The following is a 21,269-nucleotide window of genomic DNA, read 5'->3' as shown; positions in this document are numbered from 1 at the left end:
GATCTTGGTAAGGGTTGGGGGTTCCAGTACACCAGATGAGGTACAGTAACAGGTTGCAGTTATGAAGCTGAAATCATTCAGCAGCTCTAGAACTGGTCTTGGCAACATAAAGAGCAAGTAACTTCACTGGGCCAACAGACATCATTTTGGAGGCTGATCTCGTGACTTGTTTTGGAAATTACTTGCTCTCAAAAGTCATTCTTACTTATTATCATACAATATTGCAGTAGCAATGGAGTGCAAAATAAACCAGCATCCTGAGTGCTATTCCAAAGTCTTTTCAGAGGAAGACATATGGTACTCTTACTCATGCTGTACAATACCCTCTTGCTATAGAAGACCTGTTCCCACTGGAATAAATCAGAGTACTACCAAATATTGACTTTAACATCTAATTACTGACCTACCCAAGCCTATAGGTACTTGTAAAAGTACTCAAGCAAATATGTAAAATTTTACTGAGAAACAAAAATCAGTAGTCTAAATCTACTCTTACATTAGCATATTCATAGAATTACATTTAGAAATTTTATAAAAGTTATCAGATTTCAGAATGGTAACCTGATATACCTGTTTTATCCGTTAGTAAATAAACTAATCGTCCCAACTCTTCTGGTATGGTGCTAGTTCGAACAACTGTTCCAGGAATATTGTCATCTTTCATAATCATCCACCCATAGGCTGCCTTACCCATGTCCAAGTTGACACGTAAACTGCAAAGGAAATTTATACCATAATCAGTGTGAATATTAGGCAAAATGAAAATGATAACCATAAAAATAACAACAGAAGCTCTTTTTTGTATATCTGAAAAAAGAAAGATCTTAAACCTATGTGCACGAAAATTTTGGAAGAATGCTTTTTTAATGTGTTTGTAGAGTACATATCACACACAGGCTTCATCTGAGACTTTTAGAAGATATGGCTATACCAACAAATGTAGTATCATGCATTCTGCATGAGACAGATTCCAACATTCCAATTTGTGAATACTCTTGACATAATTACATTACTACTCTTACACAGAGGGATAACGTATAGCAAAAACAGATTCAGCAAGAACAGATTCAAGTTTTTATCTACTAAAAAAACCAGAAACACCATCTAGGTTCTCTTTATGATGTGAAATCACAAATATTTTTGTACCTTTTCAAGTCACTTGTGGGATTTTTTTGTTTTTTAAAAAACAACCAACAACAGTATTTTTTAGGATAGTAGAACTATATTTGTCAATTGCTCTTTCCCAAAAAATCAATGATATTTTTGTCCTTTCCAAATTGTAGCTAGAGAGGGTCCACTGTAAAAGGAGAAAAATGCAAAGCAGCAAAATGCAGCCTCGTGATACCACGCTAGCATGAAGTAATCTTTGGGTTGCTCACTAACAGAAAATATGCAATTTGCAGCAAGTTTCACTGATTAGACATAGAAGTCCAAAATCAAAAGTATGTTTTTCCAGTTCACTCTGTGCATTAATTTTTTAATATTTCCATGTCTTCATCATATAAGAACTAAGATGGACCTTGTATTCCTATGTTACAATAAAAAAGTCTTCACTCATTTAATCACATTAATCTTCCCCATAATAAAATGTTCCAACACAAAACTCTATCCACCTTGTTCTAAACCATTAAAATGCTACTTTCCTCTGGCTATTCACCATGTTTCTGTTGCCATGTCAGAGGAGCAGTGACTAAGAAAAAGGCATATGTTGGTTTCTCTTGACTCTGCTCTAACACAAATACTGAAAAGACAGGTAGGACAGTAGCTACATGAACTACTGAGGTCACTTGGTCTGTTCAGCCTGGAGAAGGGGAGACTGAGGGGAGACCTAGGGGAGACCTCATCATAGTCTATAACTTGCTTCTAAGGGGAAGAGGAGGGGCAAATGCTGATCTCTTCTCTGCGATGACCAGTGAAAGGATCTGAGGGAATGGCCTGATTTGTGTAAGGGGATGTTTAAATATTAGAAATATATTGAATGTTAGAAAAAGGCTCTTCACCCAAAGGATGCCTGGGCACTGGCACAGGCTCCCCAAGGAAGCTGTCACAGCACCAAGCCTGACAGAATTCAAGGTGTGTTTGGACAATGCTCTCAGGCACACGGTGTGACTCTTGAGGATGGTCCTGTGCAGGGCCAGGAGTTGGACTCGATGATCAACATGAGTTCCTTCCAATTCAGCATATTCTGTGATTCTGCAAACTATTTATAGTTAAGTTGCTATCACAAGAGTCCCAAGTCAAGCAACAGGTTTACAGTAATGTAATTCTTAGAACTGTTCAAAGGTACCTATCAAGGTCAAAATACTGCTAATGCACTTCAGACATTTTTGTAACAGTCCTGACACCATCCTGACTTAACTGCATAACAAAAAGAGCAGCTACCAGGAATTTTTATCCGTCCTCTTGGAATCACAGCAACAGATTGCGGATTACCTGAGGTAACAGTGGAGGGAACATTGAGTCACAATCTGCACTATCCCATAAAGAAGAGATGCATTTAATTAGAATTGTGAGAGCATCTGAAATTTTGACACACACTGAAAAAAAGTTTATTCTACATCCCCTACCTCCTGAATTTGTACAGCAGAAGACAAAACATGTTGCCACAGAAAAGAAACATACATTTTAAACACAAGATTTACTATTTAGGATGGTATTTTATGCTTTAACTACATCTTATTTTCCCACCATAATCATCATCATCTGAAAATTATCCTTCTCTGTGGTGATACGCCCAAATTAGTCCTGCAATATTTTCCCTAATTTCATCTGTCTTCAGACATGCAAATACATATAACAAAAGGACAGACAACAGAAGGAGGACTTGACAGATTCTTTTTACTGAAAATGCTACAGTATAGCGAGAAAAATACTGGAAGGAACTTGCCTCACACTGGTTAACTACAGTTCTACCCTGTAAGAGGGTAAGAATGAGTAAGAACTCATTCCAGAGCCAGTACTGTGCAAACTGCATTCTTATTATGCTTGTCTGTTAACTTTCAGAGTGAATATAAAGACCAAAGTAACACACCTCACACTGAAACCAAAGGAACAGCAAAAGCTTTACTACTCTTGGGGATGCAAACCTGCTAGTTAGCCAGTCAAGTACAAAGGATGCCGTCTAACTTGACAAGAGATACCCGAGCACACTTAGTTAATTTAAAAACAGATGGACATTTGCTCCAGCCACGAGCAAGTGGATTAACTGAATGATGAAAGCTGCTCACCACCCCACTTCAAAGAGGCATTTAGGCTATCTACCAAGAAGAAATTCTGAGATGAACACTCTATTTAAGCACTTCAGTCTCAGGTACATGGCACACACAGAGATGTCCACATGGCTGCTCTACCAATGGAGATCTGCAGCTGCTCAGATAGGAAAAATAGTGCTTTGGTAAGATAAAATTAGAAAAGGCTCCCAAAGCTGAAGTGCAGCAGGCCTCTTTACTTGCACTTTTTATAAGCATGTTTATCACCTGGTTTTGATGTTCTGAACACTCCATGCATTTAACTATAATATACTTGAATATAATTTAAAGGTAAGGAAAAAAGAAAAGAAAACAAGACTCCAACTTCTCTTGTTGAGCACTCAGGAGAAATCCATATTTCAAAGTACTATGGCATTTTAGGAATTACTCTAGCTTTCCAGCGTGCACTGCTAAGTAGAACAGAAAGTACCCCCTTTATGCTGATAGACCTAATAGCTGGCACTCCTGGTCTATAGAGAAATAATGTCTCCCCAATGACTAGGACAGTCCAAGACAGTTTTCTGGCACACAGAAAGATATTTGGTATATGCTTGAATTGTTAAGATGAATAAAGAATTAAATGGGAATAAAAATGAGTGCCATAGAATAATTTTTTAGTATCAATTCTAAAATTTGCACACTGTATTCTTTTCTGACTTCTTTCACTTAATGCTTTTTGTCTGAGAGGAAATTTTTATATTTGAAATCATTGTAGCTGTTGCTTAGCACATTATGGAAACTGATGCAATACTAAAAATGCTGATGGCCTATTAATAGTGAGTTTGCTTTTGAAACTAGAAACCTCTCCAACAGAACTTCACAGGAATGGATAAAAATACTTCACTGACAAGTCCAAGAATTTTTACATAATAAAATAAGGAGACACTAAGCTTACTCAGCATAAAGCTACTTTCAGTGCCTGATAATATTAGCTATAATTTCTCATAATTTCTTTGCAGACTTTAGGAAACCCCATTATATAAGCAAAACATTTTAAATTCACCATTTTTCAAATCCTTCTCAATTTAATCCAAATTAACAAACTTCAAATACATCAGTTATTCATGAAAACACACAGAACAGCATCCAACATAGCATTAGCAACTGTTGCATTAGTAACACTAATTTTTAGCAAACCAATTAACATGCAATATTTAGGCAAAGTATGTTAATACAGGAATTTGAAGGCTGTTGCAGAGAATGAGCATATTTAGCAAGCACAGTAATACGTTTCTGGTCTCTCCACCTCAGCACTAGTTATCCTAAAGCAGGCAATCCTAAGGCAATTTTTATCCAGCTTGGTGATTTATTCCATTAAGAGCCAGGGTTTCTCTTCAATTCAGCCTCAGGACAACATTTCAGAATCCACACTGCTTTTAACTACATGTTAAAAATGAATAGCTCTGCTCTCATTCCCTCAAAAACGACACCAATATTTTAGATTAAACGCTCCTATTTACAGGATTTCTAAATTTCTTTTTTTTTAACAAATTGTAATGATGTAAGGTCCCCTTCTAAAGGTGTCTGATTTGGGGGGTTTTTTTGTCAAAAGGACAAATTTGCCAATAAGCAAAGGCCTTCACTGAGAAAGTTTGACAAATACATTTAGAAACTCCAGTAACATGCTACCATTCATGACTCAGTGAAAAGCAATCAAGACCTAATGAAGGTAGCAAGGCCAATTTTGTGAACAAAGCGATATTGCGTCAATAAAATTCAAGTATGATTTTGACTAAAAGTTAGATGGTAGGTTTTTCTCCTAACTTACTGAGCTTTCTGTATATGTAAGAATTTTGTAACCAAAACACCAGTGCACTACCAGAACTCCAGATAAATACAACTACCCAAAGCGGTATCTACTTTTTAAAATAAGTGAAGTATTTGAGATGTAGTCTTATTTTCAGGACTTCCTTCTCTGTGAAAATGATATTGATATTTGGGTCCCATTATTATCCAAAACTGCACCAAATCCCCTATGGCTACATCCTCTAACCTTCTTAACATATCCCTGCTTTCTTGAAACAGCAATAAGCTATAAGTGATATATGCATTATTCAAAATGTAGGAAAAAAAATTGAATAGTTTTTAAAATATTGGTCAAAAAACAACCAAAAATATTTTCAATTCAATATGCCTGGAAAGGTAAATCTTCACAGAAACTGATTTTTTGGAGCCTAGTAACTGGTATTAACTGTCATTAAACAGAAAAAAATAGAACAAAACAGAAGTTACTTAATTTAAGCACAATATCATATAAAGATCTAAGCAAATAAAAATCAACCTATAGATCATCCTTTAATTTCCCCATCTCTCATATTTTATTTGACAAGGAAAATGGAATATAATATTCCTTTGTGTTTTGTCCACTACATATTTTTTTTTATTTTGCTTTTTTTGCTATCTGTTTGGCACTCCCAAGAAGAGCCTCAGAACTCAGTTCTTGTTTGCTTCATAACTGGTCTCACTACTTCTCTTTCACTAATTTTTCTAAATTTTGCCTATTATGTGAGCATATAAAAGAAAATTAAGGAAGGTACACATAGCATTTTGCATGAAACCCTGAGAGTGAATGCAACTTTAAAAGAGAACTCAACCCCACGTACACAATTAAATATTTGAGGCAAAAAAAGTGTATCAACTCTGTATTGCTATAGTGACTATGGTACATGAAGTTTTTCAAGGGCCAAATGCAACCCAGATACAGATAACTACATGTTCTAACATAGATAGAACTTAGGAAATCTAGGGAATAATGAATGAAAAAATTTATCTGTGAATTTCTTACAGGCTTAAAACACAGAAGAATGCAAAAAAAAAAAAAAAAAAAAGAGACAACCCACATGTCAAACAAGCAACTTTGTGTAAGAGATGTAGCATGTGCAGATCAGAGTGACAGTGATCACTTCCTATGAAAAATGTTTCTTTGTTACTATCACATTTACCAGCTCAGATGCCGTCCTTCATTAGGCCTCTTATACCAACGTGACAATATTGATATTGGAGGTCCAATACAAATAATATTTAAAACATGGGGGTTTTTTTGGTATATTCTACACAAATTCTTGTATTACTTGCTGTAAAACCAGAAAAATAACCTAGAAGCAAATAGGCAATATTGCAAGATTTGAAAGGAGAAAGATTTACTACAATAGATCACTTTAAAAATGACTTCTTTTTTAGACTGATTGTGCTCAGTATTGTGGCCAGTCCTGTTTTATAATTATCTGTAATAATGATCTGGACAAGGGGATCTAGCTCCTCCTGAGTAAGTTTGTGGAGGACACCAGGCTGGAGGGAGGGAATGGAGGGAGTGGAGGGAATGAAGGGAGGGAGGGAGGGAGGGAGGGAGGAAGGGAGGGAGGAAGGGAAGGAGGAAGGAAGGAAGGAAGGAAGGAAGGAAGGAAGGAAGGAAGGAAGGAAGGAAGGAAGGAAGGAAGGAAGGAAGGAAGGAAGGAAGGAAGGAAGGAAGGAAGGAAGGAAGTGGCGGAAGGAAGGGGGGGAAGGAAGGGGCGGAAGGAAGGAAGGAAGTGGCGGAAGGAAGTGGCGGAAGGAAGTGGCGGAAGGAAGTGGCGGAAGGAAGGAAGTGGCGGAAGGAAGGGGGGGAAGGAAGTGGCGGAAGGAAGGAAGTGGCGGAAGGAAGGAAGTGGCGGAAGGAAGTGGCAGAAGGAAGTGGCGGAAGGAAGTGGCGGAAGGAAGGAAGGAAGGAAGTGGCGGAAGGAAGGAAGTGGCGGAAGGAAGTGGCAGAAGGAAGTGGCGGAAGGAAGGAAGGAAGTGGCGGAAGGAAGGAAGTGGCGGAAGGAAGTGGCAGAAGGAAGTGGCGGAAGGAAGTGGCGGAAGGAAGGAAGTGGCGGAAGGAAGGAAGTGGCGGAAGGAAGTGGCGGAAGGAAGTGGCGGAAGGAAGTGGCGGAAGGAAGTGGCGGAAGGAAGGAAGGAAGGAAGGAAGGAAGGAAGGAAGGAAGGAAGGAAGGAAGGGACGGACCTACAGAGGGGTTTGGACAGGCTGTGTCAATGGGCAGAGGCCATTGTATGAGGGTCAGCAAGGCCAGCTGGAAGGTCCTGCCCTTGGGTCACAACAAGCCCAGGCAGCTCCACAGGCTGGGGACAGACTGCCTGCAAAGCTGCCCAGCAGAAAAGAGCAGAACCTGGGGGTGCTGATTGGCAGCTGTTGAACCTGAGCCAGCAGTGCCCAGGTGGCCCAGGTTGCCTGTATCAGCAATAGTGTGGCCAGCAGGACCAGGGCAGTGATTGTCCCACTGTACTCAGCACTGGCCAGGCCACACCTTGAATCTTGCGCTCAGTGTTGAGCCCCTCACTACAAGAATGCACCACATTGAGGGGCTGGAGAGTGTCCAGAGAAGGGCAACAAAGCTGGGGAGCGCAAGTCCTGTGAGGAGCAGCTGAGAGAGCTGGGGGTGTTTAGCCTGGAGCAAAGGAGGCTCAGGGGTGACCTTACCACTCTCTACAACTGCCTGAAAGAGGGTGTAGCCAGGTGGAGGTCAGTCTCAAAAGGAAACAGCGTCAAGTCGCACCAGGGGAACTCTAGATTGGGTATCAGGAAAAATTTCCTCAACAGAACTGTTGCCAAGCATTAGAACTAGCTGCCTAGGGAAGTGGTAGAGTCTAGATCCCTGGAGGTATTTTAAAAGACCCACAGGTTGGACTAGCACTTAAGGAAATGTTTTAGTGGTGGACTTGGCAGTGCTGGGTTAATAGTTGGATTTGATGATCTTTTAAGTCTCCTCTAATCTAAATAACTTTGATTCTGTGTTTTTCTGTGTAGCATGAATATCAGACATTTTAGAGAAGCAAAAATCTAGCTCACGCAGTATTACAGCACCACACTGGACAGTGTAAAACAGTCTTAGCACAAGAGAGACACACCTTAACTTCCACTGGAAAATTAATTGGCAAAATGTCATGAAGCGTCATATAATGTTTTCAGTCTCTATAGAGATTGCATTATAATATCATTATATGGTAAAGCACAATACACTAAATGTGTATTAAACCACTTGCTTAAGCCACTTCATAAGCAGCTCTTTAGCTCTTCCACACTGAAATCTTTGCATCATATATCTAAAATATATTCTGTCTCTCTGTGTGACACTTCATGTACTGATACTCTCACATCTACAGATTATACAGATAATCTCCAATACAGCAGAAACTACAGCATGATTGAAAGCAGCATAGTTGCTTGTGGCTATTAGACAGCCTGCAGAGGTGTGAGTTCCCTGGATCTCAAGAAAACACAGAAATTCATATCTGTATGATCTGGGATTTGAGAGGCTATTAATGAATTTCAGATATTAGACCTCCTAGCAGTGTTTTCCTCACTGCCCTTGAGAACAGACTGACATAATTTGAAGGATTTAAGTGCTTCTCTTAAAGATCCTGAAAAAAACCCAGCTGAGAACCACGTAGTGCCCCAAAACTTTACTACTTAAGTGCAAGGCAGTTCCTTCCAGTCATTTGGGACAGCTTCTTTTGGCAGAACAGCTCAGTGTCAAGGAGCCTCGGGGTGTACAAAGGAGAGGCCAAGAGGCATTTCAGCTTTTTTTCACATAAAAACTAAAGGATCCTTCTAAAATGATGGCTGATTAAGCCCCTGTCAATCCAGCTGTAAACTGCTACTAAATATAGAGCCTGGGTGATACACATTTTTAACAGATCCCAAGTCAATATCTTATAATTTTATGGTAAATCCTCTACAGTTCTTAATAGCTAAGCAGAAGCACATACAGCTACAAGACTCACACGTCTGTACGTGAAGCAGCAATTTCACCAAACACTGGCTAATTATCTTGAAAAACTTTCCTGGCTACATTATTTGGTTACTTATTTATTTTTTTAAACAAAACCCAAACATACAGAAGACCTCAACACATAGTGCAACTCACTTTGTCTTTCAAGGTGGCGAAGAAAACTGGACAATGAATTAACAAAGTCCGCTGGTGATGGAAGGGATCCAATTTATGGGGCAGTGCCATCACTAAGTCTTTTCTTTGGCCTGGGCTTTTTGAACCATTTGCTATGATAGCTCAAGTGAGCTGATAAAGACATGTTAGTACTCAAGGCCAGGAAAAAGAACAGAGGCATTTTGTGACAAGGCTCTCTAACAGCTTTAACATTTTTCCTACACCCATATACACAAACATCAGAATTTTCATCTCAGTAGCAGCTGGTATCTTGCACCCCATACTGATTAAAACCTCTTCTATTCTCTTGCACTTATTCAAAAATCTTCCCCCACCCAGGCTGCTGGCTTTTCATTAGCATGACTGTTATTGCCCTCTGACCCATGTAATTCAGAAAACAGACAATCCAAAAAATACAAGTTGTTCAACAAAGGCACCTTATTAAAAAAGTAAAGGTGACATCACAGACTTAAGAACTTCCACACTGGTATCACAAACAGCAGCAGCATGGACATACTTGAGGACACACACACTAGCTTGCTATGTGACAACTACACCAGGCGATACAGTCTAGTTGGCTAGAATCAGCTAGAAAAATGCCTAAAAATGCTAAAGAACATGGAAAAACTCAGATAATGGATGAAGATAATCATAGTGAGATTTACTTTGTTTTGAACAGTCTGTCAAGGACTTGCTTTATATCCTCTTTCCCTGATAAATCTTAAGGAATTAAAATAGCTTGACTTTTTAGGGCAGCAGATTTCTGGAGGTGTGGGGCTGTTCAAAGCCATTTTGTGCATAATGATTCTAACTTACAAACAGTTTAGAGATGGACTGAGCTTTTGACATCTGTTTATTACTACTTTTTCTCCATTTTTCTTAAATCCTTGTACACCACAGAATGTGTGCAATGTTGGAGGCTGAGTTTTTGAAGGTGAGGGGTGGGTAAGTGTTGCTCATAGGCGTGGTTTTTATTTTGCAGTGCTGTTGGGGTCTTTTTACAGTTGTTTTATATGCATATTTCTGTAGTCTTATATATCCCACAGTAATACCCTGCACAAAGTGAAGCAACACTGATCTAGACGAGTATTTAGGATGCAGCTGAAACACATGGAACCAGCTTCTTTCTGAAGCATCTGAAAAGTTCCTCTTCCTATTAATGATAGGAGAGGCTGCACAGAGATCAGTTAAACTCTACTAACTGTATCATCATCTTCCTGATGATCTTCACCAAACATGTCTAGCCATGAAAATCTGTTTTTATTGCATACCTGGAAGTTCCCTTGCTCTGCAAACCAAAAGCCAAACAGAATTGCAAAAAAGTTCCACAATTAGAAACTTCCTGAATTCTCTAAAACTATCAAGCAACACACTTCATGTTTGCCTGAGTCCAGATATGCTTTGCCTCTACCAGTGAATCCTAATCTCTGACATTTCATTTAAATCTTTAAGTTAATTATTTCCCCCACACCATTATTTTAAAAATAATGGGAGGGTACAACATCTGGTGCTTGGATGTCATTGGCTTTGTAATTTTCATCTTTGAGAGTTTACACTCAAAACACAGCTTAGAAATTAAGTCATTCTCATGCTTAACATACAGAAGAGAGGAAGGGAAGTGCAGTCAACTCTGAACACCAGCATGATTGAGTTGTTCTTCTTGCTGACAGTGTGGGAAGCAACCCTGTATTAATGAAGATTCAGGTTGAATAAGATTTGGTAGAGAAACAGATAAATCTCTAGGGAGGAAAGCATTCTGTGATAAATTCCTGTCTGATTAACTAAACCAACCTTATTCTCTAATACTTTTAGTTTTTATATTATCTCTCACAAAAAATTGTGAATTGGATTAGATGCATACTAGAAGTTATTTTTGGAAAAAAGCTATTCCACAAGTCCACTATAGAACTCCTACATTGAAAATGAGCTGCTCAGTGAAAATGTTTTTTTAATGGCATATGTTGAACTTTCATTATAGAATAAAATTTACTTACAACACCTATATGGCCTTAATCCTCTTGCATCCAGTAACAAAGACATTAAAATGGTTAAAAGTTGTCCTTTAGTTAGAAGTGATGCCCTTTTTTCTCCTCCCCTGGAAGTTTTAAAGTACACGTGTGGTAAAACATAGACTTAAACATTTGAATGGAGGCCTTTTTGCCTCTTCACATGGATAAATTGCTTAATACTCAGTAACTGTGTGTGTATGGGGGGCGGGGTGTGAGGGCAATATGATTGAACAGCGTCATTCAAGCAGTAAAGGAGTTACGACAGTGACAGTGTTTAGAAAGATATTCCAAAATTGTGGTTCTAGCAGATTTGCCAGAACCTTCTCCTTCAACTTCCCACAGAATCAGTTTCTCTTGCAACACAAAAGTACTCTAAAAATAAAGTCCTAAGTTATAAAATGTTAAAACAGAGGCTTCCTCCTGAGCATCCCATTGGTCAAATATGATACAATTTCCTTCACACAGACATGTACTTTAAAAATGTGATCACAGTAACGTGTAAGTAATGTAAACTTAGATTAAAAGGCCTAATGAAATCCTCCTGTTATTTTTCTTTTCTTTACTATGTGAACTTAAATATTATGTGCATGCCTGAGGGGACAGGTCTTAAATCTAGCTACAGTTTAGATGCTGATAACTCTGGCTGATCACTGGGCTTACTGAATGATGCATCTCAAACTGAACAGTTCTAAAGAGGATCTAAAACTAACAATTACCTTAATCTAAACACTGGGTATTTTAACAGGAAACAGTATGTCCATTTTGCAAAGAAAATAATTCAGTTCAGGGGCACTGTTCTCACTTCTGTGTCCACAGAAGACTTGATTACACACATGGATATTATTTCGTGTTCCAGTTTATCTGCAATTTGAATATACAGTACTCATGCTTAATGAATTAATTAATTCAGGGCAAGTCTCTACTTGGTTACACGTTAAAACTCCTCTCGTTGTAAAAGAGCACTTACATTATTCAGCCATCCAATTTAAATTAATTATTATTGGGGTAAAAAGTCTATATTTTAACCAGAGAAATGGAATATTTTTAGTATTTAAGGCATTAAAAATAAAATTCCATAATGTGTCTAGCAGTTCATTCATCTGCCTGCTTCCTGAAACCACCTTCTCATATACCTTGTATCCTTATTAATACATTTATGCTAGCAAAGGATTAGATATCCTGATTACTCCAGCAAGATGAACATTATACAGAAAAAATACAACAGTATTGTTTTCTGTACAGTGATCCTTCAAGAATCAGCAGATTTGTTGGCACCTTCTCCTTCAGCTTCCTGATAAGATCAATTTCCTTTGCAATGAGAAGCAAGTATAAATTTCAAGAAAGCCACATACAGTAAATTTAAGCAACTGTATTTTGCATTCATTCTTCTACCTACCTGATTGGGATGATATAGGAAAACAGGAGGAGGAACCGGAAAAGGTTGCGATACCACGGGCCTACAAATCCTTGCAAAGTGACCATAACAACTGAAAGTGCAACTAAAGCCAAAAACAGGGCTTTGGTCAGTTGATTCAGCTCCAGGTCCAGCAAGCCAACCTGGAAGAAGAAAAAGAAATCAAGTTAATCAGGAGTTTTTCTTTATTTATGCTTCTGCAATGCAAACAATTAGCATTATTTGCTTTCGTTATTCCTACCTATTAAAAATCCATGCACTTGCAACTATTAACTGAACTTTGATAATTGCATTGATTGTTATTCCTATGCTTGCACACAAAAGATATTCCCTGGTTTTTTGCAATAACAATTCCTAGAACCAATATGAACTGTCCCAGCCAAGTCTTTTGAACACCTTCAAATCTGACACATCCCTTCTCCATTCCTTGTTCTAGGACAGGAACACAGAAGGGCAAGGAGAAAAGATAATTACAGATGAACAAATGAGCAGGGAAAATTTTCTTCTGTCACGCTTCAGCAAAAATACTGGCACAGGGTATTACCCATTGACTGCTAGAAGATCAAATACCTGTTAGATTCAAGAACCAAGAGGCACATGGGTCAGAGCCTGTGACTTCTTATTCATGTGACAAGTGCACTGCAACTCATCTCTATGATCTTATCCCACTCTGTAAATCTGAACCAATGCCACAGAACCGATTTTTAATTGTATAAAGCTTTCACTTATCCAATATAATAATAAAAACAACAATCAAGTGGAATATCCATTTTCAAACCAATATAGTGAAGCAGGGCTTCAACTGCACATGAATAGAAAGGTATTTGATTTAGAAACATTTTAAGTACAACATTAGGAGAAGCTATCCTTCACCCACTGTTTCTCATGAAAGAAATATATTTAAGCTATGTAACTAAGACTCTCACCATTTCAATAATGTATGATGTAAGCTGAGGTATTTTTACTCCACTTTTTGGGATGGCCTAGTAGTCAGTAAAATACGTGGGAAAATCATGTCAGGAAGAGTTTCCTAGGCCCTATCACAGATGCCCCTTTTATCTCCAAGTCTTGCCAGTAAGAGCAGTAAAACATAACACTTCCTTAGATAACAAACAGGCTGAAAAAGAAGCACTTTAAATATAGTTCTTAAAAATTCCAGCAATCTTGCTTACACATGGGCTGTCCCTTCCCTAGAGAAGCAGGCAGCTGAAGACCACAGCGGCTGATTTATCAGCTGCGTTTAAAAAGCAGCACAACGAGGACAAATATCTTGCAATTTCCGCTGCTTCAACTACTACATAGTTTATGCTTGAATTATTGAGAAAAATAGGTTTTTGGATTAAAATGAAGAAAAATGAAGCCAGGGAAGTAGAGCATGTTTCAAAGCCCAGATCTTTTTGCGTTGACAAAGGCAGCCTAAGTTTCAGGCCTCGCTGAGGATCAGATGAAGTCATTATTCATTCAGTCAGGGAAAAAAGACTCAATTACCTCAACCTAAAGATGCTATCAATGAATGCAAAGTGCATATTTTACTCTATTCATCCAAATCCCATTAAAAAGTGAAAGGAATGATTTAATCTGGCCTTCTAGAGTTGGTCTTTTTTTGTAATAAAATAAAGAATCACTGTCTTGCAATATGCATAACTACTACCTCACACTTTTTTTTTCCCTGCATCATGGTAGTGAAAGCCTATCTCTCCCCTCTCCACCCCCCATAAAAAACCCCACTCCAGAAGAGAAATGAATAAAGAGCTTCTTTGGAAAGAATGCCACTTTTAGGACAGAAACATTAAATTTAGTCCACTGCGCACTGATATGTAGCTAACTCAAAGCATCAATACCTTTCTAATTGATGAAGACAGATGTGAATTTAAGTTTGGGACCCAAAAAAAACATATTTGGAGAGGTATTATGACAATAAAAAAGTCGATGCTGAAAAACTTCTCACACTATAAATCTTTTGCTCAAGAACACTTGATTTGCCACTAATAATGCCATTCTTTTAAATATAGATCATACTATTGGCCATAGTAAATGTCACTGTTTTTATTTACTATAGTAAGTGAAGGCAATTGCAAAATTCTACTTAAGAAGGCACACAAAGAAAGTAAGTTTTAATAGAAATGCATTCTCCATTTCTCAAAAACTAGTTACTCCAATGTACTAAAAGATACTTAGTTAGTTTGTGTGTCTTTCCACTTAAACAATTTCTGCAGTCAACTAATGAAACATGATGAACTATCCAGATAAATTTCATGTAGAAAATCACTAATATTCTCTAAAATTCATCTGAATATTGGAAAAGTGGATAGACTTCATTTTAACTAGACTGTGATTTTACCAAAGCATTTGTAAAATATGCCATCTTACAAATGCTACTTCTTTTCTTTGGAAAATAGTAACTAGAATAACTATAAAAATATTAGAAATAGATGAATTAAGAATTGCAGCAATTTTCCACGTTTATTGCTATTTCCCATATTAGTAAAACAAATTTTCTTCTACTTGTCATAATATTTTTTCTATTTGAAACAACTTAATAAAATTAAACACACCACTGGAAATTTTAATCACCAAGGGAAAATTTGTACATAATGTCTAAGAAAACCACAATAGTTTTGGAAAAGAGATGCTCTAGGATAATGAAAATGAACACAATAATTGCCTGTATAATTTAAAATGCTACTAATGGCAACAGCCACAAATCCATTTAGCTCCTCTTTAATTTATGCACAGAGTTTTAAACAGCTAATGGTTTTCAATAAAGTAATGGCTTATACCACCAATTGTCTACTTGCGTGGTAAAAAAGCTGACAAGTTTTTAAAATACTTCATATTTGAATGAGGCAGTGATTCAAAGTCTACACTTTACATTCTGGGCCACAAGGTATAATTCATTATCTTATGAGAAAAATCTTAATTTAATTAAAAAGCTGAAAACAACAAGAACTTTTCTGGTTACTGAAATATAATCTGAACAACAATATTGCTGTTCCTGCCCTAGATGCTTAACTTTTAGGAAAGGTTATCTTCTGAAGTTATTATTGTAGCAATAGAACAATTCTTTTAGCACTATAAAATGTGTATTACTTTGAAAATGAGAACTTTTAAAATGCGAGAATACTGAAAGGCAAAATTTGATAATTAAATGTTATAAAATGGCAAAGATTTCTCAAAATAGTCTAGTACAGCCATTTTTTATTCAATTACAGTTTAAAGTGCATTAGAAATAATTGCTCACGAATAGCCTTTAAATGTCCTACTTTAATACTGCTGAAGTATTAAGGCACAGTCTTAGGACAGACTTCCCCCTGCAACCAAATTCCTCCACAAAGGTAATTATATTTCAGTAATCAGCCTGGTTCTGCACTGCCAAACACTACATTGACTACAATGAAATTTCATGGTATGCATATTTGAGAGGGACTTGGGTTTTAATTTGCACTGTAAACATAAAAATTTCCTTTCCTATTCTTAATACATGCTCTGAAGTTAATTTATTAAGCCTTGAATACTAGTATATTATATATGTTTCCATTAGTTGTAGCATACACTTAGAGGTAAAAGGTATATTACAGTAAATACTTCAAAGGACTAAAATTCAAATAATACATCTTTCAGCTTCAGGGTAACAAAAACAAGGTTTGCCTAACAAAAATTGTTAGTAGCATTCCATCATTTATAAAAAATTATATATATTTTACTGTACAATCAATTGCATTTATCCAAACCTCCAAGACCTTCTTCAATAATCGGTTAAACCCTCCCCATAGTCCCTGGAAATAACAGATTACTGATCTGTGTTTAAAGGCTAAATAAAGTGACACATCCTTATCTAACTACCTTAATCTTTGACACTAAAACCACAAAGAGCAACTTTGGAATCTGTAAATGTTTCTTCTTTCTCAAGTCTCCTATGATTCAAAGACTTGGCTGCTCAGCAATCCCAGTAACCACATTAAGATAATATAACTATGAATCAAAACAAGTAAATTCAGTTTTAGGAAGCATCTTCCCTTAATTCCCTCTACTGATGCAATAGTCTGCACAAATATGTTTCTCTACAAACCTGACCTGATTAATGTCAAGCCTACCAAATCTTGCATACAGTATGGTACTCTGTTTAATCAATATCTTCCTCATTCTTTTAATCAGTAGATTAAAAGGTGGGAAAGGCAAAAAAACATAAAAAAACATAAAGTGACCATTTAGTAAAAAAGTCACCTATCCCTGCTTTTTCTGACATCAATTTTCAAACAGTCTCATCACTGGTTTAGCTGCAAGAGCAACAATGAAACCTTGAGAACATTTTCTGAAGCACTAAAAACCTTTTACAAATTTGATTAATTTTAGAATTGAGCAATAATGCAGGGGGAGGACTGGTCTACTTAAGTTCATAAAAATGAAATAAACTTTAATTATTTAGTCTACTCCATTTGACTTGTGCAGAAGTAATTACCAGAAAATAGTTCATTTGATTCCAGTAAAATTTTCTGTCTTACCTTTGGCAAAAAAATATTCATCCTTCATGCAACTGAACCTTTGTGCAAAGTGAAATATTTGGTATCATGTTAATACTGCAGTTTTATGGAACTGAATTATGTAATTCCTACACTGATTGCAACAAATAATTTTGGATATTTAGTGTTAATTGTATCCCCAAAGAAACAAATTACTTCTCTGTATTCTTACATAAATCAGTCTGTCTCCAATGCACAGATGTTGAAAATAGCAGAAATTTTAGAACCCAAGAAGAAATACAGTTCATTGCCCAATGAAACAGAAGCTCAAGTACACTTTTGTAGTGTTTTGATGCATATTTAAAACCAGAGGTTTAATTGCTCTTAAAAGCAGAATACTATTATTATGTTTTGCAATTACTCTTCTGACTTGCCTGGCTTTACTTTAACACTCTATTCATAAATTAATATTTATGTGCTTTGAAATAAACTAATCACTTTGGATGCATAATTTCCTTTTGTAAATAGAAATATCTATAATTCTAAAATAAATTTAAAAAAAAGAGGACTCACACCATTCTTTCTCTCACTGCCTCATTTATACATTTTATATTATTGCCTTTTCCAGACTCAACATCATCTGAGTCTGGATACTCAAATTGAAGCTTGAGAGTCCTCTCCAGGATTTTAGAGGTGCTTAGCTCTCTCTAGTTGTCTACTGCAATAAAAACTGTAAGTGAGCTATTTCCACAACTGCACTTTGGTAGGGCTCAGTTGTTTGAAGTAAGGCCCTCGTTTTGTCAAATGCTAGTCACAGATTCCATAACCTTCCTAAGAGTGTCTTCTTTTTCAATTGTATCCTGGTTTACCTGAATGCCAACGATTTATTTTTTTTTGTAGTAAAAAATACTTTTTCAAATGATCCCAATGAGAGAAATTGAACATGACTCATTCCTAATATCCTTCTGGCCATAAATCTGGCTTTCGTTAACACTTTTGTGGCTTGGTAAACTACAGTATTGTCTCTAAATATTCTTCAATCCGCTGTTTTTTCTTAGAACAAGTCTTTACGCGGAGCAGGGAAGCCAAGCCGTGGATGTTTGGCTTTGGCTCCCGTTTGCCCGAAGGCGGAAGGGGAGCCTGGGGCGGGCAGCGCTGCCGTGAGCGCTTTGGTCAGCAGAGGGCGCCCGCGCCCGCCTGTGCCGCACGGAGCCTCGGCCGCGCTCGGCGAGCGCCGCTCGGAGCGAAGGGCTCGGCTTGGGCACTTCGGAGCGAGGGGCTCGGCTTGGACACTTCGGAGCGAGGGGCTCGGCTTGGGCACTTCGGAGCGAGGGGCTCGGCTTGGGCACTTCGGAGCGAGGGGCTCGGCTTTGACACCTCGGAGTGTGCACTCACACCGTTCTGCTTCCTCCCCAGCGAAACGCTTCACTTCATACACCTTTACACAGCCACAGTCTGGCACCTTAAGGCAGCAGCAGTCAGATGCTGTGCGACCATATGTTCTCCGACTTTGCTATGTATTTGTCACAAACACAAATGATTAAGATGTGTAACAGAGCACGTTAAGAAATCGAAAAGGCTAACAGCCCCTTGAATTCCGGTATTCATACAGGGACTGTGCTGTATTACATACTCTCCTCCTATTAAAAGCTACCAGTTGAAAACATTTTCTCAAGACCACCCATCAATTTAGAATTGCTATCTAAGATAACTAGTCATACTGGAAACTTCAACCAAAAACATTCACACAGGGAAACTCTAATTCATCAGGATTTTTTTCAATTAAAAAAAATTAGGTACACAGCACAGAAAAAAATTTAGTTTCTAAGCACTCGCAATCCTCCTTATATCTGATCAATATTGCTAAGACATGGAATTCTCAGGGGTGGGGGAAGAGCAGGATTTAAAGGTACTTGATTTTACACTGCAACATTATCTTCAGATTTATATTTCATATGTACCTTCCACATGTGCTTGTTATACCTTCTTTAAGCTCAGCCATCACCAGCTTCAACTCAAGACTTTTCTATGGATGCTGTCATGTAATCAGGTCTTTCAAGGGTCAGAATATAGAATAAGCAGCTTTACACATTACACACTATTATTAAAATACGCTCAATGGAGATGGCATTTTTTCAAATCTGAATAGGTTAAAAAACATTATTTACTCTCCCACAGATTAAGATAATTAGCTGTACCAAAATAACCACAAAATTAGTGCAGAGAAAACTGGTTCCAAAACTTTTATTGTGTAAAATTTGCATATAAATAAATAAATGCAAAAATTTGAGATCTATGTAAAAAAAAATAAATAGCTCAGTAACAGGTACTACCTCCTTCAAGAAAAAAGAATTACAAAAGGGACCTAACAAATTGACAACAGCTAGTTCTTTCATTTGCATAAATGTTGGAAATAGTAATATACCTACACTTCAGACCTGTGCCTGAAGTGTACTGTCAGACCTGTGGCTGACTGGTCTAAATAACTTTTTCCAATAGAAAACTGCACAAATGTAGTATTTTCATAGCAGGGATTGCATTTGTGGGTTTTACATATAACACAGTATGTGTAATAATATTTCATAAACGGTATGAGAACCTTACAGCTTTTTCAAAGACATCTTTGAAATTGAATACTGGAAAATGGATGCTTACAGAAATCCAACATTTCTTTACTCCACATTCAAAAGAGGTGTTAATAACTCATCTCCTCATAGACTATCTAGATTAAGCTATTAGCAGAAATTATTACATTTTGTAATGAGTTTAATCTCACACACGGCTGGGGTAAGAGAGGTCAGAGCTAAGGTTATCAAAACACATGTCAATTTTTACATTAAGAATATAATTAAAGAAATGAAGCCAAGAACCCAGAAAGTCTAAGCTTATTTTAAAATGTCACCATTTCATTTTATCTCAAAATGAAAGTAAACTTAAAAACAGTTGAAACTATATGTTTTCCTTCCATCTTACTAGAGGTTAAATTTAGAGGTTCATTTTTAAAATTTCTTTCTAGGTAAATGTATGTCTGTAATTACATACATAAAAGTTAATGAAAGTTGGAAAAAAACTTCAATGAGAAACACTGATATATATTAAGTTGGTGCTTATGCCCCAAAGTAGATGGAAAGCAGAGCTGCAACCTTTCTTCATGGAAATGTAAATGAAGTAATACATTACAGTAATACCGTAGATCCAACACACAGATTATTAAAGTGACTGAGGAAACTTTCATAAATGGATTAGCCAATAAATGCAAAAGAATAAATAAAAATTCTTGAATGGAGAATTAAAATTGGCAGTATGCAGTGATTCAGTAATTGGTGGAGCATTTCTACAACCTCCCTACTCCTCTGATGTGTATACTCCATGTCCATCATTAAACCTGTCTCAGCACAGGTCCAGATACAAAGAAAACCATCCAGGTATTCTTGCACAGGAAATCAGGTTAAAAAAATGAACAGCCACACAACACAAAGCATCTCATAGTTTGTTTTGAAGCATTTAAATCTGAATCCTATTCATAAGAAATAAAATGTAATTTACATATAATAATATTCAAGAATAAATGGAAAAACATGTGAGAAAGGAACTGAGAAAGAGCATTTTGACTGCATTGAACTTTTGTCTCTGCCCCCAGCTATTCCTGAGTAAAAAATCCTGTTAGCCTGCAAACTGAGAAGAAATGTTTCAAAAAGCCTGAGATATATATTGAAAGAAAAACTTGGTGTTATTTTAACTTCAAAATCAAATAGAAGCTTAAGAAATGCTCCATACAGTGGGAAATCAGCAATAGTCTCCTAAAAGATTAATTAAATGTCAGAATATATAGAAAAATGTCCAAGAAAAGGGAGTGACACTTCTTCAAGTCTGGGTAGAAATACCAAAATAAATCCAGAGCAAATGTCCACAACCATTTAAGGCACATAAAAAACAGATTTTCTTAGTGAAGAATTCTAGATAATATTTGATGTGCAACTTCTTACTAATATTATGTAAAAACATCAATTTTCAGACTCAAATAAGTAGAAGAAATTATGACCTGAGCTCTAAAATTTATAGCTCAATTTAAATGCACTGATGTGTTTACAAATATAACTGTCTTTCTGAAACAAATAGCAAAGTTTCTAGATGAGGAATATCAACAAAAAGGTTTTTAGGATGGTTCTTAATTTTTTTCTTTATACAGTTACATGTTATTCATAATCTATATAATGTCT

The 21,269-nt window shown here is 36.9% G+C and overlaps 1 protein-coding gene across 2 annotated transcripts in view; it reads right to left on the bottom strand.

Annotated features, from left to right (window-relative positions):
- ATP9B (ATPase phospholipid transporting 9B (putative)) overlaps positions 1-21,269 on the bottom strand; it is a 155,875-nt gene that overhangs the window by 38,044 nt on the left and 96,562 nt on the right. For both annotated transcript variants that reach the window (XM_054284784.1, XM_054284786.1), the window contains exons 12-13: positions 12,572-12,732; positions 571-713 (exon numbers count right to left, since the gene is read on the bottom strand). In XM_054284784.1, the coding sequence (XP_054140759.1) occupies positions 571-713; positions 12,572-12,732 (304 nt within the window). The remainder of the gene's footprint in view (positions 1-570; positions 714-12,571; positions 12,733-21,269) is intronic.

This window comes from Melozone crissalis, unplaced genomic scaffold (assembly GCF_028551555.1).
Source record: "Melozone crissalis strain CALT ecotype California unplaced genomic scaffold, PUWL_Pcris_2 ptg000042l_1, whole genome shotgun sequence".
NCBI classification, from domain to species: domain Eukaryota; kingdom Metazoa; phylum Chordata; class Aves; order Passeriformes; family Passerellidae; genus Melozone; species Melozone crissalis.
The sequence above is the reverse complement of the archived record's forward strand: the minus strand, read 5'-3'. Positions and strand labels throughout refer to the sequence as shown.